The sequence below is a fragment of the Vitis vinifera genome, chromosome 1 (genome assembly GCF_030704535.1).
Source record: "Vitis vinifera cultivar Pinot Noir 40024 chromosome 1, ASM3070453v1".
Taxonomy (NCBI): domain Eukaryota; kingdom Viridiplantae; phylum Streptophyta; class Magnoliopsida; order Vitales; family Vitaceae; genus Vitis; species Vitis vinifera.
Window position 1 is genome coordinate 25,655,308 of NC_081805.1, and position 19,860 is coordinate 25,675,167.

At 36.1% G+C, this 19,860-nt stretch overlaps 2 protein-coding genes across 2 annotated transcripts; both read left to right on the forward strand.

Moving 5' to 3' along the window:
• LOC100262484 (uncharacterized) lies at window positions 1-19,688 on the forward strand. The gene is made up of 34 exons (XM_059737071.1): window positions 1-133; window positions 242-297; window positions 1,681-1,988; window positions 3,773-3,909; window positions 6,565-6,661; window positions 6,805-7,368; window positions 7,973-8,310; window positions 8,954-9,168; window positions 10,128-10,250; window positions 10,339-10,426; window positions 10,553-10,609; window positions 11,297-11,393; window positions 11,484-11,552; window positions 11,637-11,729; window positions 12,025-12,148; window positions 12,252-12,321; window positions 12,458-12,499; window positions 13,161-13,325; window positions 13,410-13,523; window positions 13,649-13,691; window positions 13,761-13,838; window positions 14,080-14,204; window positions 14,594-14,606; window positions 14,724-14,800; window positions 14,897-15,004; window positions 15,111-15,261; window positions 15,354-15,430; window positions 15,514-15,571; window positions 15,671-15,837; window positions 15,941-16,037; window positions 16,181-16,243; window positions 17,471-17,532; window positions 17,643-17,861; window positions 19,074-19,688. The coding sequence occupies exons 3-34, from the start codon at window positions 1,832-1,834 to the stop codon at window positions 19,524-19,526; spliced, it is 4,341 nt and encodes a 1,446-aa protein (XP_059593054.1). The 5' UTR covers window positions 1-133; window positions 242-297; window positions 1,681-1,831; the 3' UTR covers window positions 19,527-19,688.
• Window positions 10,330-16,481, forward strand: LOC100267642 (meiosis-specific protein ASY1). Its single transcript, XM_010657564.3, has 22 exons — window positions 10,330-10,426; window positions 10,553-10,609; window positions 11,297-11,393; window positions 11,484-11,552; window positions 11,637-11,729; window positions 12,025-12,148; window positions 12,252-12,321; window positions 12,458-12,499; window positions 13,197-13,325; window positions 13,410-13,523; window positions 13,649-13,691; window positions 13,797-13,838; window positions 14,080-14,204; window positions 14,594-14,606; window positions 14,724-14,800; window positions 14,897-15,004; window positions 15,111-15,261; window positions 15,354-15,430; window positions 15,514-15,571; window positions 15,671-15,837; window positions 15,941-16,078; window positions 16,181-16,481. Exons 1-22 carry the CDS (start codon window positions 10,424-10,426, stop codon window positions 16,232-16,234), a joined length of 1,851 nt encoding a protein of 616 aa, XP_010655866.1. The 5' UTR covers window positions 10,330-10,423; the 3' UTR covers window positions 16,235-16,481.
• Window positions 19,689-19,860: the final 172 nt, after the last annotated feature.

Here is a 19,860-nt window from a genome sequence, read left to right on the forward strand (position 1 = left end):
TTAGTTTTTCATTCTCACTCCTTTTCTTTCGAGCAAAATTATTTTCCTTCTCTTCCCAAATTTTCCCTCTCTTTTCTTCTTTGGAGGGAAAACATCCAAACACCCCAAACACAGTCTCTCCATTTACTGAATGGTAAGAAATTTTTAGGGTTCCTATTTTCTTCGCACTTCACTCTTTTCGCCAGCTCTCTGTATCTCTTCAATGACTGCGTTTATTGCTTGCTGTTGTTCTCAATCGCAGCTAAAGTTAATGTAGATTCAGTTTTCTTCATTTTCCCGAGGACGATTTGCTTTCAGGTATAAGTTGTTGAAATGCTTTCCAGCTCGAATTTGTCGGTTTCGATGGTGTTCTCGTGTTCTGCCTTTTTTTCCCCTCCGGTCTGTTGTTTGAGTTTCTAGGGTTTGGCTTATTATCAGTTTCCTTGGAATTTGTATGGTTTCTTTTGTGTTTTTTTAGCGTTGTTACTTATCAGATTTGGTGCGGTTTTGGATTTCACATTTCTTAAGCTCTGTTTGAATTTGTAGTGGTCAGTAGAGTAGAGTCAAGGGAGCTTTCACTTACTAGTCTGTCACTGTATTGCGGATTGAGATGGCGATGGGAATTTAGAAAATAAGGCATTTTTCTCTATTGTGTTAATTGAAAAATCAAATGCTGAAGTAGAGGCCAGGGAATTTTGAAACCCTAGAATGTGTGTATTATGATAAACCAGTTAGAACTAGAAGGACTCAAGTCAAGGTGCTTTTATTATCTTTCAGCATTCTGGGGTATGGGAAACACCTGGTCTGTGCGCTTTGGATTGTATATCGAGCCATAGAAGTGCTACGTAAGGAAACCCCATGGCTGGGGTGTTATTTTAAGTTGGTCGATTATTCAAATTCTGTTATTGAAGGTTTAGTAATTAGTAGATCAATAAAAAACTTCCGTTAAGATTTTCTATTTTGCTCTATATTTTTTTTGGTTTTTTGCTTTGAAGTATGTGTTGTCTCTAGGACCCAGAGTTACTTTTCCACATATAATCTATTTTCTTGTTTCTGCATCTAACCACGACCAATAATTGGCCAATGTTAACATGTTAGGGATCTTGTTTGCGTGGTTTATAAACTATTAATATCTGTTGGTAATTGGTTTGTCTTCAAATACATATGACATGATTTTGCCCCTCCAATTGCAATTATTATTTTTTGTTTTTCCTAATCCTATGTATTTTTTATTCTTTTCTGCCTACATGTGCTTTCTTTCTCCATGCATCATTATCTAAACAAATCTTTCTTTTTATTAAAAGAGCAATGAGTGGATTCATTGTTTGCAGTAGAGTGTTTCTAGAGTAGTCCAAGGTGTTTAGAAACTTCCAGTTTAGCCTTTTGAAAAATTGATCTTTTCTTACAATACAAAAGCTCTATCAAGTATTGAATAGAATGATTTTAAACCCATTATTTATCACATTCCGCTTAAAAAATCCTATTTGAGAATATCCTTATTTTACATCACATTTATCACTTTGTTGACAACCCCCGGGGACCTGTTTGTTTCATCTTCAAATGTTACGTAGTCTCATTGTCCATTTGAGTCCATTGATTTGATCACTAACTTCTCTTATATGTTATAATCAAATCGGTTTCTTCACTTATCAAAAAAAAAAAAATGGTTATTGACCTTTCCTTTCCATTTTAACATTTCAGCCTTTCATCCTTAGCACAGGCTTTCTTCAGTAAGAGTCTATTTCAAAAGGAGGAAGCTTTGGGCAGGGGACTGTGCATGTTGAATTATTCAGCTGAAGCAAACTAGATAATAATAACCTTCTTAAAACCAAGATATTCTTTGGAGTTGGAGATGCAAACCAAGAAAAAAATGCCTGGAAGAAATTCTGCTCGAGAGCATGCCAATCCCAGGGTTTCGAGATCTCAGAAGAAGGTATCTGAAACTGTACAAATTAAAGAACAGAAAGTAACTGAGATAATTGCATCCTCTACCCGAAGGCAGAGATTTGGTAAGTTGAAACCTTCTTCTTATTTAGGCTATGGTTGTGGAGAAGTTTCTTTATCTAGTTTTGCCTTTCTTTGTTGGTATTGCTTTCTTCTTTGAAATCCTTGTTTTCAAAGTGTATCTGAGTGAGTGAAAAATAATTTCATGATGTTAGTTCACATGGTATTCTAACTCTTCATATTGTATCTTGATAAACTTCTAAATAGAAAGCATGCCATGCTCCATGGATGATGTTAAAATGATAAATCCCATCTGGTGTCAAGTAGTTATTGAGATATCAATTACTCTAGGTTCTGCATTGTGAACCCCATTGCATCATGTCTTGTTAGACACACAGATATATAAAATGAAGATTATGTGGCACTTGAGGTATAGCAACATATGATCTCATGAAAATTTCGTGCAAAGTTCACTATAATTGATGGATGATGAAGAATGTGTAGCCATTAATACTGATGTGGAGGATAATATAGCAGTGTTGAAGATTATTTGATAAAACTATGAGATAGAGTTGGATTTTAGAAGAAATGAAGATGAATTGAATTAGAAACTATTGATGATGACAAACAATTAATTTGGTAATAAATTATGAATGTATGGTTTTCTTATTGTTCGATTTTAATGTGATTTTATTATTATTATTATTATTATTTTGAGATTTTTTATTTTCTTTTTTATTATTAGTTGTTTATTTTTTGTTTAAGTTGAGGCTTATGCCGTGTTTAGCTTCAGGTGTTATGCTTTGACTCATATAAGCAAAACACCTCATCAAGAATTTAAGTGCCAAAATACAATCCTCCAATCCTATTCAAGTACATACTGAAGCATGAATATATTAATTGAAAAAGTTGAGCTTTTATAGCATTGGTTAGTTGATATTTCTGAATTCAAAATCTCATCAAGAAACTGTGCTGTCTGTGTCTAAAACTGCATGTGTTTGTAATATGTGATAAAGAAAACACTTGAGCAACTTCTTGAAGGGGTTTTTTGAAGCAATGCCTTTATGTGGTAATGATTTTTAAACTTGAAATATGATTTGTTTTAATAGTCAAGAATAGTCAAAATGTGAACCAATTCTATGCATTTTGCCTATTAGAGATGAATCATATTGTATACTTTAGAATGTACACAAATATTCCAAAAGTGTGTTTCCGTGCAGATCATATTGTATACTTTAGAATATACACGAATGAATATGCGTCCATTCCAGAAGTGTGTTTCAGTCTACTGGAACAGGAATACAAATCATTACTAACCAGAACCCAAGTAAAATTTGTTCTAGCATACTGTTTCCAGTCTTAGGGCCTTCTGCATGAAAGTTGATGGTTTATGTAATTATTTCTATTCTTAAAGGTGCCTTTTTCTTTTAAATATGTTTTTCAGTCTCTCCCTGGTCATCCCAATAAATATATTGTTGACAATGCCAGACCTTTTTTAGCCCTCATATTTTAACCTGACTAGGCTCATTGATAGAGGATATGTGCGCGCACACCCTCCCACCCCATCCACACACACAGGATACATGTTTTGGTTCTATATGTTTAACAACTTATCTTATGTTTGTGATTGACTTGATTCTGTTAATGGATTTGTTGAACAGTTTCATGCATTTTAATGATTTGTGGACTTGAATTGGCTCCATGGAGGTGTATTTCTTTTTCTTTTTCTTTTTGTTTTTTTTTTGTATTTTTAAATAGCCATTACTTTCAAATATTTTTGTAGGAAAAAGATTTACAGTTCTATTGTCTATAAGTGAACTTATTTCTCATCTTCCCCTTATAATGTCAGCTGGTTCGCTTTCCAAGAAATGTGAAGAGCCTGTTGCTGCAGGAAATTTGAATACCAGATACGGTTTGGTGCATGATGAGACCTTTGATGTTTGTTTGGGGTATAATGGAACTAGTGATGCTTCCATTGACTGTAAGGTAATTGTTCAATCCATCCTTGCTTAATTGACTTCCTGAGCTGGAGTTGGCCTTATGGTCAACATTGTTATCCTTTTTATGGTACATTTTTTATTCTTTCCTATCATATGCTTGATTTTTTTATGTTAATTTGGAACTAAAATTCTCAATGCCCTTACTTCTCTGTGAGGATTTCACTTTCTTGATGTGTTTTGATAGATGGATGTTAGACACTTTTAGTAATTGAAATGTCATTGCTATGCTCATGAATTAGAATTTAATGTTATTGACATGCATCATGTATTTATGGAATTATATTGAAAATTCCATAAGCTGGGTCTTAGACTAGTCATGCTTTATGGTAAAAATATTCTGTGATATTGTTCAGAAGATGAACATTGTTGAAATAAGGATGTTAAAATGTCTGAGTAGATGATGAGAATGAATTAGACCAGAAATAAATGCATTCATGGGGTGAAGAGGTGGTGTCATACCAATTGAAGACCATGTGAAAGCGTCAGTTTTATCTTTGGTAATGAGAGATGAATTCTCAATGCTGAAATAGCATAGGATGATCTGCTTCAAGTTGAACTATAGTTTTAAAAGGCACAAAGAGCGCTTAAAGTGCAACACAAGGCGTGTGCCTGAGCAAAGCGAAATGTGACCAAGGATGCATATCAATTTTATAAAATATGATTCAAAATCTAATCCAATCAACAAAAAAATTAAGATTCTAAATATTTAAAGGAAGCATTTAACAAAAACATAATGAAATTATACAAAATTCAATATGCAGTTAGAAATTTCAAGAACAAAATTGTTTAAAAAGGAAAAGTAAGTTAGATGAGGCATACCTCTCCAACAAGGCATATGCCTTGTCAAGTGAAATGCTATAACTAGGGAGTGGTTGCGCATTAGGCTTAGGCTCACTGTTTAAAATTGAGTTGAACAAGGAGAAGGCCACAGGATGTGCAATGAGGTATTGCTCTCTGAAAAAAGGGAAGCTGGTTAAACCATCTACAACAAAACACCATCCGACATAGAGGAAAATGGAAAATGACTCCTGTAGTCAACACAAGTAGTGGGATAGGTGCTCTTGACATGAGATTTTTTATTTTTTTGATAGGTAAATTTTTGTCCCTAATAGGACTTGAACTTGAAACCTCCCACAAACCCTCTCCATCCTTTTACCACTTGAGTCAGGCTTCAAGGGCTTGACATGAGATAATATTCACTTTTCTTTTGAATGCAAAGTCATGACAATTTCCAACTTTGTTTGAATGAAGAGTTAGATTTTGAGATATAATAGGAGTTACATTCTGCATTAAGGTTCTTTATCAACCTGTACTAGAAACCCTATTTTACACTGCATATATAATAATGCAACTACAGGCATAAATTAGTAATAGTAAGAATTTGTGTTCTTGAATGTTAGTGTGAACATGCATGACTAAAGTTCAACCATGGCTAAATCCATAATAGGCCAGCCTAACATAGGCTGCTGCTGCATATTATATATCGGGTAAACAGAGCTCTCTGGGGAAGTATTGGGGCTTGAGGGTTGAATGGTCTACTTGGATGAAGTAGGCAGAATGTATTAGTCTGGACTTCCATATTTTCTGTAGAACTGCTAACAAAGATTCTTTCGGTCAAATAACGTAAAATTCTCAAACAAGGCTGACTGTGGCCTAGCAATTCTTTTAGTTGAGGAACATCTGATGAGGATGGGTGACTTCCATATTTTCTGAAGAACTGCTAACAAAGATCTTTTGGTCAAATAATGTCAAAACAAGGCTGACTGTGGCCTAACAATTTTTTTAGTTGAGAAACATCTAATGAGTATGGGCTGATGGGCATTAGTATTAGTTGGAATTAAATTAGGATTATTATTTTTGGAGTCAAATTAGAAGTAGTAGCTAATTAGGTTATAGGAAAACTACAGCATAATAGGTTAGTAGAATTTGGATTTCTTATATAAATAAGGCTAGTTAATGTAAGCCAAAGTATTGATTGGTGATTAAATAATATTAATTTTTTTTTTTAAGTGTTGCAATTCTCAAGGTTCAAAACTCCATTGATTTTCTTTTCTTTTAGGTGAGACTTGGCCTTAATGAAACTCCGGTTTCTATCTCTTCTTCTTATCTTCTTTCTCTATATTTTTTTATTTTATTTTTTGCTGCCATAAACTTCATCCCTTGTTCCTATCCTTAACCCTAAAAGCTAAAAGCCCTAGCCCTCCTATTTGATTTGTCGGCAACCATTCTAGAGTTATCCTACATCAACAGTCTATGAAGGTGAGCAGCTTGCTGAAAATTGATGGCTCTGTGCTTCTGTATAGGGAAAAAGGCCTTATTGTGCTGTAGGTGAAGGTAGCTCTCGAAGTTTAGAGCAAGGATCATTAATTTCCGGCTTTGAGTAATTCACGTGTTTGCAAAATTTTATAGCAGCACTGTATATTCTTTACTATTGAATTTCCTACTTGCTGGCTTGTGTTTAAATGTGGCATTTAATAAGAGCATGTTGTTATGTTCTCAATTTCATTTTAGGATGTGGGTGAATGTCAGAACTTTGAAAAAGCTTCTTATCAGAGGAAAAAGGAACTCTGCAAATGTTTTCTTATTTAGAGTTAAAAAAAAAAATCTTGTTTATTATATGATTGTCTGTGTCTTATTGCAGAGCTACAACGAGGAAACTGCTGTGCCTGTGTTGGAAACTATATTTTCTCCTGCTTTTCACATGTCAAAAAGTGCTGGTGGGGAAATTGCTAGTGGAGGTAGGTTGGGAAATACATGCACTTTTTTGTTCCCTTCCAGCAATGCAATTATGTTCCTCTGCTCGTCAACACCTAAGAAACTCTTCTCAGCTATTCTCTGTATTTATCTATCTCATCTTTCATCACTACCTTTTCCTTTTCAGCCGACTTCATCAAAATTCTCCGGAATGGAGACCAGAAATTTCATCAGGATTGTGAAATTGAGTATTCACATGTTGATACTCTGAACTGTCACTTTATCAAGAGAACTTCTGAATCCATTTGTAGAGATGAGAATTCCAATGAGAATACAATAACTTCAGTTAACACAACATGCCATAGTAATATGGAAGTGGATAAAAACATGCCATCCAAAAATGCAAATGTGGGTAACTGTGGTAGTCAGAAGCTTCCATCAGATGCAACTTCTATGAACTCATCTTGCAATGTGGACTTAGAAGGAAACAACCTGTCATCTGAAGTTTCAGCCATATATCTTGCCATGAAAAACTCTAAACTGGAATGTGTTGATGAGCATGGTCAAGATTCTATGTCAACTGATGGGTGCGTTGAGGATGATGACAGTGAGGAATTTGACGACTTCGATCCTTACTTATTCATAAAAAACTTACCAGATTTGTCATCCGTTGTTCCAACTTTCCGCCCCCTGCTGCTTCCTAAACAGACGCGGAGTTGTCCTCCAACTACTCTAGTTCTGGACTTAGATGGTAAGCATATTTAAGATATTATTACCAATGTGCCAATCTTATTTTGGATGAGTACAATCATGAGCACCTAATTAAATATTTACGACATGACATATATTTGAATTTTAAACTCTTTATGATTTGACTATATCTTTGTCTCAGCTTTACTCCTAAACTAGATGGAACATTATTTCTCTTTCATTTGCTTCTTTTGGACTCTATTGATCATCTTTATGTTTTTTTGTGAAAAATATTCTAATGTTAAATTTGTTATATAAATATTGAAACAGAAACTGGTGGCTAATGTGAAGCTAGTGTTTTGTATAATAATCAATCTGGTATCATGTTTCAGCTCTTGCTAATTGTTGTTTTACTGAGTATTGAGTTTTCTTAATTTGAGTTATTATTGCATGTTACTGTAGATAGGGGGAAGCGATGACCCAAGTAAAGAGTAATGGCTCCTACTTTTCCACATTCATATCTTGAATCTGAACAAGAATTTAGTAGTCATGTTTAGCTCTGTTTTGATGCTTTACTATTACGGTATACATGACCTGGTTACCTGTTTTCTGTTGGAGGATACATGGTTTGTTACGTGGACTGAGCTACTTATTTGTTTTGTCAGAGACCTTAGTGCACTCTACACTAGAACCTTGTGATGATGCAGACTTCACATTCCCCGTTAATTTTAACCTCAAGGAGCATATGGTTTATGTTCGATGCCGTCCTCACCTCAAAGATTTTATGGAGAGGGTTGCCAGCCTTTTCGAAATAATCATATTTACGGCCAGCCAAAGCATCTATGCTGAGCAGCTCCTCAATGTCCTTGATCCAAAGAGGAGGTTCTTTCGTCATCGTGTTTATCGTGAATCCTGTGTTTTTGTGGAGGGAAATTACCTAAAGGATTTGTCAGTTCTTGGCCGGGATTTAGCACATGTCATCATAATTGACAACTCTCCACAGGTACTTTGCAAAATTTCTGTGTTTTGTGCAGGTTTTTAATCTTGCTTCTGCTGATCGAGCCTTTTTTTCTTTTACTCTTCGCTCTGGTTTTGTTCCTTTGTTATATGCTTCATTAACTAAATCGTAGTATGAAAAGTTGAGGTCTATGTTGGTGGGTGTTGTTGAGGTTATTAATAATCTGTGGCTGAAGTAATTTTCACATGAGCGTTGTAGGAAAGCGATCTCCAGCTCTCTTTAGGGGAATGTAGAGTTTTTGCTGCAAAACCCATTATTTTTCTCTCTTTTAGTCGAAGTTTAATTTTTGTTTGGGGGCCAATTCCTTGGTCAATTGTAAACTTGTTCTCTGAGGACTTGCACCAGTAAGTTAGGGTTGTTGAAATGTATGATTTGTTTTGATGTCTATGCTAAATTCCTAATGAATCCAATTTACTTGTTATGGAGTTTCTTTGAGTAGCATTTAAGTTATGGAAAAATAAAACATAAGAATCATGTCAAATTCGTAATGAATTGTCTTATACTGATAAATAGGTTGTCTGTTTATCCATGTATGTTGGAGTAATGAAAAGGGTAGATTCTTTTTGTAAAGTTATTGGGATCTTGGTTTTTTGGTAATAATTAACAAGGTTGATGGTCTACTTCTCAGGCGTTTGGGTTTCAAGTGGACAATGGAATACCAATTGAGAGCTGGTTCAACGATCGTTCAGACCAAGAGTTGCTTTTACTTCTTCCATTTTTGGAGAGTTTAGTTGGAGTTGAAGATGTCCGGCCACTGATTGCTAAGAAGTTCAACCTTCGAGAGAGAATCAATGCTGCAGCTGTTTATCCTTTAGAATCAAATAGTGGGGATCCTTTTGAAAGGTGAGGATCCAATGTGAGCTGCAAGTTTTAAAGAGTGTTGGAATGTGGACAGGTTTTGTCCTGTAATTGTAGACCATTAACTTTAGGAACACCATTCTCTTTGTTGAGGATGAGTTTGTGAAACAAATTTGAAATTACGAGTGTGATGATTCCAACCTAGAAAAGTTGAGGGGGGAGGGGAAGGGAAGAAAAAGATCAATGATGTAGTCTGTTAAGAACTTTTCTTTAATAGATGGTATGCAGAAGCTCATGATAGCCTTTAGAATGGAGGATAGCCTGGGAATGCCTTTTAAAGTTATGTATTTATATCGCGTGCTGAGAAGTGGTGGAGATAACTCCTTCCAGGGAAAAGTTTGAGCATAAAAATAACTAAAGAATCTTTGTGATTTCTTCGAAGTTGGGAGAATTAATAGGATTTTCAAAGGCGACATCTTGCAATTCTTACAAGCATTTTTGAGTCTGATCATGACATTAGAGCTTTGCTAAAATTCCTATGTTGTTTGAATCCGTTCCATTCTTGCAATTCTTGTAAACTTATTCAAGTTTTTTATCAATAAAATTTAATCATAATGTAATTCAAATTATCATCGTAATAAAAACTTGACATTACTTGGGTTTTGTAAAAATAAACTTAACTTCAATAAGTGAACACCCTTAAAAATATGCTAAAATAAATAGAAAAAAAAAAAGTGGGATATGTTTTGAGGCAAACGAAGTAAAGAGGGAGTGAAAGAGTCCAAAGATGTCATTTTTTGAAGATATTGAAAAAGAGATGTTATTTTTATAATTTGATAATCATATCAAATATCTATTTTAATCTTCTAAAAATAGCTTTAAAATAGGAAAGAGAAAAAGTAAGAAAAGAACAAGAGAAAGATCTTGGAAAAGTAATGGCCATACTCACCTTGTCTACAGACAACTACTTTGTGGAGAATTACAAGGACTCTGAATGGTTATAGACTCGTAACAAGTGAACAGTCACCTGATTCATACCTTTTGGTTAAGCCAAATCTCTCCATGCCAGCTCGCATGGCATGTACTACCATTGATCGTGATCCTATACCTGCACTCAACCTCCAACGGTTTGCGCTCCTCAATTAACCATGGTTGAGTTACCCATCAAGCAAATTTAACCATGATTAAGTTTGTGGCCCTATAAATACCCCCAAGCTCTTCTCCTCCCGCCATTGCTCACTTAATTTCAAAATTCCTAACACAGTGCTCTGTGTTCACTTCTCTGAAAACACTGAAAATCATGGTAAGCAGAGAAATCTCTGGGAAGCATTCATTTCCGCTTCATCATTACATCTTCTGCTTTAGTTCTCCATTCACTCTCTTCTCAGTCTCACTGTAATTTTCTCGTTTTGTTTCCATAAATTTTCAGGTTGTTGCACAGAAATTGAAGGAAGCAGAGATCACTGAGCAGGATTCTCTTCTTCTGGTATCTAATGATCCGATTTTTATTTTATTTTTGGCTTGTGATTCTTTCTACGGACGATTACGATAACAACTGTGTGGAATGTGTTTTTCTTTTATTGAATTCTCAGTCGATTGTGACTCGTTCATGTTCAGTTGATCCACGCTAGTAGTTTTTCTCTTTCTCGGATTAGAGCGTCATACAGTCGATGAATCGTAGGTTGAATTTGAGGTCCATTTTTTCGCATGTTTATTGGTGAATTTTTGTGTGATTTAGAGAATTTGGATCAGGAATGTTTGGTATTCTCAAATCCGTGTCAGTTATGAATGTGAAACTCATAATATCGGCTTCTGTTTCCAAAATTTCTAGTAGTACCATTGTGTGCTAAAAGGCTTAGATGAATGACTTATGACTGTTAAATCGGAACCAAAGTTTGTTCAAATCCGTATTGTCTTTCATCATGCAATCTTCTCTGGGAAAACAGATGAAAAATTTTCAGATCCTTTCTTAGTTAATTAGATGTTCAAGTATTTAAGGATGTGACAGTGAAACCGTCGATGACCATGGAATGACTCTATGAAAGTTATTTTCTTCAGTTGTTGATCATTTTCTGTCCCTGGAGTTATGGTTCTGACGTGTAGTGACAACTGTATGTCTCACGATCAATGATATAACATGTTCTCTGACGGATGTACAATTTGCAATGGACAGACAAGGAACCTTCTCCGTATTGCCATATTCAATATTAGTTACATCAGAGGACTTTTTCCAGAAAAATATTTCAATGATAAGTCAGTTCCAGCCTTAGGTGAGCTTCTCGTTATCAGATGTTTTTCTAATTTTCCTCAAAATCCACTTTCTCGGTTAGTGAATTCTGAAATCGTGGCATGATTAACAGAGATGAAGATCAAGAAGCTTATGCCAATGGATGCAGAGTCACGCAGGCTGATTGATTGGATGGAAAAAGGCACATTGATTCTATTGATCTGAATGAACTTCTCGATTTTGAAATTTTAACCATTTTTTGTGACATATTTTCTTGTTTTTGAAGGTGTTTATGATGCATTGCAAAAGAAATACCTGAAAACGCTTATGTTCTGTGTGTGTGAAGCAATAGAAGGCCCGATGATTGAAGAATATGCATGTAAGATTTCATATAAATTAGTTCATCTATTGATTGGCTCATAAAAGAAAATTCTGAATTGCATACATCATGTTATTCTGGTTTCAAGAAAATTAAGCACTCTCAAAATAAGCAAAGTTATCTGCATTATTTGTTTCTGGAGTCCAAAATAATGAGATATCAATAAGTGAAAATTTATTTCCTCACGTTTCCTTGGCAACCTGACACAGTTTTAACTTTTAAGTTTCACTTGGTTTCTTCTTTGGGACACTTTCTGTGAGCTAAATAGATTAGAACTATTTTTTTTCTCTTGCAGTTTCTTTCAGTTATTCAAATTCTGATAGTCAAGAGGTTTCAATGAATGTCAATCGCACTGGAACCAAGAAGGGAGGAACATTCAAGTGTAACTCCGCAACTGAAGTTACTCCCAATCAGATGAGGTAACATTATCGTGCATGAAATCCCTCCAAACTTGACCTTTGCTTACTATCATCGTCTAGGTTCTGAATTTAAGTATTTATAAATTCATGATACAATATCCAGGAGCTCTGCTTGTAAAATGGTCCGTACGCTGGTGCAATTGATGAGAACTCTAGATAGGATGCCAGAAGAGGTAAATCAATTAGGGGATTGATCTTTAGTGAAAACTGAGAAATTTTGGTTGCAATTCATGTTTTGAAGATACAAATTCCTACAAGCAGTTGAACTACATTTATATGTAACTGTAAGAAATTTGATTCATGTTTCAGCGCACTATACTGATGAAACTCCTCTACTATGATGATGTGACGGTATGACTGCTGTTAACTTCTTCTGATTCAGTTTCATGTGCTTAATTTTGTGATTCCTATTCATAAATGTCCTCAACTTGTTAATTAGAGCTTGGGAAATCAGCGACTAAAGTCATATTTCAGAAAACAAGTGTTTGAAAGCAATGCTAAACCAACTTATAAATGAATCTCTGTACCAGCTGATGTAGCTATGCATTTCCACCTTAATCCAGAGAAAATGAATTGTTTTTTGGACTTCCACTTTCAGATCAGTTTGTATGGGATTTCATGTATGAATGAGTCAACAAGTACTGCATCTTACTTGTAATCTCCTTACGTTTCATTTTAAATTTTTGCACTATCATCTTCTGGGATATAAGAAGTCAAGTTAAAGATGATTCAACTAATCTGAGTAGTGCATATTTTGGACTTGATCGGGCTCCTTAAGCTTAATTGTGGCAGAAACCTTTACAACATTTATATGCTGTGTAACATATATAATGTGTGCCTAAAGGGTCCTATTACAGTATTACACCATTGGATGAATTCTGGTGTTTTAGAAGAACCAACTCATTGGTCTGTTCCATCCAGTGCTCCCAAGCTTGGCAATTCTGAGAATATATTTCGGAATCCTTTTCTATTATACTATTATTTTTTCTTCTGACGTGGAAAAATTCAACAGAGGGAAGGAAATGTAACAAACTTATTCAACCTGCAGCCAGTGGACTATGAACCTCCTTTCTTTAGGAGCTGCACTGAAGAAGAAGCTCATATCTCATGGAACAAGAATCCTTTGAAAATGGAGGTTGGGAATGTGAACAGCAAACATCTCGTATTAGCTCTCAAGGTAAGGGGTGAAGATTGCAGAAATGGCTAGATGTTCAGTCCATAGTTCAGGCTTCCACTGATTTTTATGCAACCATTTGTACAGGTAAAGAGTGTGCTTGATCCTTGTGAGGATGAAAACGAAGATATCCAAAATGATGATGTGAGTTTGGGAGCTGATTCTGTACAAAGAGATGAGTATTCTGAATCTGACAGTGAGGTAACTTCCAATATTTGCTTTCTCTTCTTGACCTTTAACTAGGCTAGAATGATGACAGCATGATTATATTTAGGTTACAACTAATGAATTATGCACAAGTCATGCTTAATTTTTATTCGTTTCAGGTTAACCTTTCGCAAAGGGACCAATATATTGTTGCACCAGTAGGTAAAATATACAGTTCCCTTTTTCAATTTGTTGCATTGCCTATCTACTTCAGTTCATTGATATTGTCAGTGAGTTCAACTCGGAGTAACAATAATTCTGGTCCAGATAAGCAGAAGCCACCTGAAGACACTGGTATGGTTGATGAAGGTATTCCTTCACTCAGTTTCAGCAACAACCTTCATGCCAACATAATATTTTTTATATCAGAATGAGTCATTCACACAAATCTTAATTCATTAAATACCAAAACGTATCAAGTTATATGCAACTTTAATCCTTTAGTTTTCACTGCATTTTTTCTTTTCCTTTTTAGTTAAAAATTTTTCAGGACTATTGAACCAACCGTGGTGCTAATGCTAACACAAACTCACTGTCATACACTCTGCAGATGATACCCAGGATTCGGTGGAAGATGAACAACAATTGAGCCGGGTGAAGGATTGGATCAGCTGTTGCCACCTTGACACCATTGAACTCACAGATGTTCTGTCAAATTTTCCCGACATCTCAGTGGTAAAGTTTCCCTTTTCCCTTTGGTGGTGGTGGTAGGGGGTTGTTAGGGCTGTAGCGTAAATAAGCTTAATATATATTATTAACGAACTACTTAACAGCCTGAAAGCTTTTATATCAATCGGTAGTTAATATCATACATACCCTTGGTTCATGGAAGAGGTCAAGAGTTCAAACCTCAGCAGTATTCATTTCACCAATTTATTTAGCCCTCAAACAGCCCCAAAAAAATGCACCTCCATGAGGCAGGTTGTACAGCTTAAGCCTTAACTGAGGATTTGATTGGCTATTGAATTCTTCAAAATCCCACAATTTCTTTAGTTTATCTAACCATTCTTAATTTACAATTCAATGATACTGACCTCTTCAATCTATATTTCTATGATTGGCAGGTTTTGACTGAAGGTAAGTTGGCAATTTGAGCCATGTTATTGCTTAAACAAGGAGAGTACATGTTGTATTGTTAAGTTCTATTACTACCTTCATAATTGTTTTTGATTCTTTTCCCTTATCTTTCTTCAGAAATTATGGACAAGCTTGTTAAAGAAGGTGTTCTATCAAAAACTGGAAAGGACGCTTACACCATCAAGAGGCAGAAGGTTGTTTTATTTCATCTACCGTTCATTCATATTTCTATCCATATCATCTTACTATTAGCTCATAGTCCTTTTGCTTCTAACAAGCCAAAATATTAGGAATGTGAGTATGAATTTGATGCTGTGAAAGAAGAAATGGGTGCTCAAGCACTTCCTATTAATGATAAAGTTGACCAGGCTATGGGAGAGGATCACATGTACATGAAGGTGAGTTGCTTGTATGTGTTTTCCAGGAGGTCAGGTGTAGATAACTGTTGTCATGAATGGATTTTGCATGTGGCATATCCTTGACATTTTGTTGTTCAAATTGCAGGCTTTGTACTATGCTCTTCCGATGAACTATGTGACAGTTCCTAAGCTTCAAAACATGCTCCAAGGACAAGCCAATCAGACTACTGTGCGCAAACTAATTGATAGAATGACCCAAGATGGATTTATTGATGCTAAAAGCAACCGAAGGCTAGGTATGTGACAATAGAAGGTTCACCATAATTTAGGCAGATTTAAGTTCTTCCCATCTTGGTTTAGCTTTGTGATTATCGTATCTTGTCTGCAGGAAAGCGCGTGATCCATTCTGATCTGACTGAGAAAAAGCTAATTGAAGTCACAAAATCCTTGAACAATGAAGCTATGGTGATGAATTATTGCCTTTCTTTCTGTGCATAACTGCATGTTTTCAAATTTGATTATATTAATCTTCCTTAATTCTGAAACAGGATTTGGATGTCAGTGAGCCACATGACAACTCCAACCATCTAGGATTTCACACAAACGGTACCCAATTGGATCACTTCCTATTTGATCGTTTGAATTTATTTATTTATTTATTATCTCTTAGGAATAGCAACAAAAGATGGCCTTTCTGATGATTAGGAAGCAACCTCAAGGACATGTCCACATGCGGTGTCCTCCACTCCATTGGATCAGATCTCACGCGAATGAGAGGCAGATCAGACGTATATCAAAATGGCTCAATTAGGAGCGAGCAGACCATTTCAAAGACACTGGGGCAGGGGAACACTCCCACGAGCAGGGTTGAGGTTAGTGATTTAGTATAGTCATTAGTTGCCTGTGACAATAGTTCCCTGTTCCTGGGCAGTTGCAAAGCTGTTTGATAAACTGTTACGTTTATAATTGATGTAGCCAATAGCTTCAAGAGAGAGCTTTGCACCAGGGAGTGACAACACCAGAGCAAATGGAAATACAAATTACGGTGATGAGGTGGATGCCATTATCTGTAGTAGGTCCACCCAAGACAAGAGATCCAGGAAAGCAAGCACGGTATGCTTCAAATATAGTTCACAATGGTTCATGGAGAATGCAGAGCTGTAAGAAGGCGATTTTATTACTATAATTGGACCTAACTCCTTTTCCCTTTTACAGGTGAAGGAGCCTATCCTTCAATACCTGAAGCGCCGGAAAGCTCAAGCTATCTGAAAAGCTTTGGTCCTGTAATGCCACTGGAGGACTTTTCTTATTCATTTCCCGAATATAAAAAGGGATATCAATAGTGAGAAAAAAAAATGACATAAACATGATAGGTAGTCACATTCCCCTCCAAAATCCTGTAAGGCACTTTACGAACGCCTTTGTCCATACACTTACACTACATGGAGGATAAACAAGGTAAAGGCCACAGGAAGTGTCAATAGAAATTGATAAACAGAACTATCTGGTACCATTCTTTTTTGGCCATGTTGGTAGATGATTAGATGGACTGGTGCTATATGCATATGTGCCGCTTGCATGTTCCAATTTTTGGCACATATGTGGATCATAATTTTGTTAGCAAAGGCTTCACTTTTATACAGAATATTTTCCTACCCTAACTCTTGTTGTGTTATACACCAGCCCAAATTCTTGCAGACATAAATAGATGGCAAATTTTGTTTGTTAAAATGTTTTCAAAAGAAAATGTCATCGATTTGAAGTGGAATTGACTAGGAAAGCCGCTTGGTATGGTTCTTTAATTAACACCTCACAACGCTTTAATTGGAATTGGTTAGGAAAGCTTTTAGGTACAGTGCTTGAACTGTCAAATTAAAACCGCTATCACGTTAGAAATCATCAACCCTACATATGACTGGAAGTAATTCTTGGGAAAATATTTTTACTCTAGCCTGTTTTCATAAGTAATATTTTTTTAGAAGAACACTTCTATGAAAAATCTCTTTATATTTGAATTTATATTATTTTTTTACATTGATGGAGTGATTTTACTATTTAAAAACATCATATAATTCTCTGAATTTTTAAAATTAATTTCTAAAACATTTTTAAATGCTTAATTTTTTGTATTCGAAATTATGTAAGCGTGAATTATATTATTATAATTTGTTACATGGGGTTCGAGCTAGATGGAGAATCAACTACAAGCGTCTAGGAGAAGATTGGGCGTTGCCTTGTGCCTGACTCTCCCACCTCACACGGTCGATATTTCCGAAGTAACACTACAGCTTAAATCCACGTGTCCTTCCCGAAGCCTCTACTTTCTCCTAGAAAGACCTCCAAACGCGCCTTACTCCATCACCGCGAATCTTTGCCTTCAGCCAGTTAGTTGACTGGGGGCCACTTCATTTCACATCCACCGTCCGATCACACTACCGTACAAAACGACTGGTTGGTGGTTGCTTCCTATAAACATGTACCAAGACCTGAACCCTGGTATTTGAGTTTCGCACAAAAGAAGTGTCGACAGAGCTTCACTCTCACAAACTACAATGGCATCTTGCGAGGTCTGCAACTCTCTTCTTCTTCGGGATCTCTCCAATTAACATCTTCTCATATGTTTTCCTTTTCTCTAAAAAAACTCGTTTGTTTTTTTGTTGCTCTTTTGTTGATGTAGATGGAGAAGCGAGAATTGAAGCATCTAGGGTTCGTGAGGATTGCTGCGATCCAGGCTCTGGTATGCGTGTCGAATCTGTACTATTACGCGAAGCAGAACTCGGGGCCTCTCAGATCAACCGTTGGAGCTGTGGAGGACGCTGTCACCGCTGTGATCTCTCCCGTTTACGATAAATTCAAGGGCGTGCCTGATCATCTCCTTGTTTTTATGGACAAGAAGGTAACTCATTTTCTCATTTTTGGCTGGATCTCGCTCAATTAGGTTTGATTGCCTGGAAAATTTGGGACAGTGATGGGAACTTGGGATCTTATCATTTGTGCCCGGACGATTTGTTTTCTTTGCTTTGCTTTTCGTTTTACCAATGGTTTTTCTTCCCTGCTATTATTCGAGGAAACCTTGGTTTATTGAGATGATATAAGTTCTTTGTCCGTACTGTTCTGGTTTGGATCGAAAATGTAGTGACAAGAACGGAGACTTCGTTTTAACAATTATTTTGCTTCGATTTTGTTATGATGCGGTGAGAGCCTAGTTTCTTGAGATGGATATGATATGAGGTGTCATGGTATCGTTCTTTAATTCTCGGTCAGGTCTTCCGTTTTGCGGCCAAAAAAAATATAGGAAGCCATATGGAATTTTTTTTATTTTTTCTTCAAAGGTTGGAATCATATAACAGGAGTTTTTGTAGTATGTTTCTATACGTTATTCTTTTCCTCTTTTAACAGGTTACTTGGTTCTGTTTCTTGTATCATTTAAAGAAACCACAGTTTCTTGAGGTGGTGTTAATAGATTTCGTTAGGGGTCAAGCCTATGTTTACTTGTCCTTGTGAGGTATTTTTTTATTGGTTTACTCTTTCAGGCTTTGCCTACACAGGAACTGCGCATGTATCCAGTGCTTTGACATACTTTTGTGTTGGTCATTTTTTATGAGTAATTGACAAGTTCATAGAATTTCTGTGTTTTCACTTAAATACAAGGAACTGGACATTTTGTTCTTATTTGGAAAGAAGGGAGTTGCCTCATATTGATGCTAAATCTCATCCTATTTTTGGTGATTCATCATATGTAATTGCACAAATTTTCTGGGTCTTTTACTGATCATCAATTATAGCAAATCACAATTTCCTCACTAGTTTGGTGTCCCTGTATACATGCTACATGTGCAAATGATCCTAATGTAAATTTATGATGAAATAGGTCGAGGGATTATTTAATTTTTATATAAAAGAGTTAAGATAAGTGAAACGAATTCAGAGTACTATATGAAAATTATTTATTGGCTTTACATTTATTTTTTTCTTCATTTCTTATTTCCTTTCACTTTTTTTTTGTACTTTCTTTCTCACATGTTTTTCCTCAGATTTTTTAGAACCAAACATGGTCTAAGTTTTATTGGATTTTGAAAGTGAAATATTGCTGTTCTGGTGGCCACAGGTGGATGAAGTCTCGGCCAAATTTGATAAGCACGCGCCCCCAGTAGCCAAGGAGGTTGTAGGCCAGGCCCAGTGTTTGGTTCTGAAGGCATCAAAGACAGCTCAAACGCTTGTATCGGAGGCGAAAGCTGGTGGTCCATCTGCAGCTTTGCAGCATGCCGCCACCGCGTACAAGCTGTTCATGTTGACCCAACTAGTGAAGCTGTGGTTTATCCTCAACAAGGTGCCCCTCTTCCACACGGTAGCAGATATGGCAGTACCTACAGCTGCTCACTGGTCAGATAAGTACAACCACGTAGTTACAGACATGAGCGTAAAGGGTTATACCATCTTTGGTTATTTCCCGCTAGTTCCTATTGATAAGATAGCCAAGACATTCAAGCAGAGTGAGGCTGGGAAGGAAATGGATTCTGCTGCTTCTTCTGCTGGTGAATCATCATCAGATTCAGATTAAAGAGATCTGTGATTGTGGTGGGTGTGTAGAAATGTCAATCTAGTTTGTAAATGACCATTGGAGGAGTCTCTCCTCACTTCCGCCATGTTAATGTGAATAAACTAGCATGTGGGTGAATGGTTAACTTATTAATGTTGTATCAGTGGAGTAGAACTTGGTTCAGTCTTTGTTGGTGATCTTTTCAGTATGTTATCCGGTTCGGAGATGAGCAGGGCAGAACAGGCATGAGTCCCTTCTGGTGAGGTTCGGATCCTTGGGCTGGATAGGTTTAATTTTTGAGGCTTATTTATAAATTACTTTAATAGAGAAGTCTGCCATGCCATTGGGCATGCGA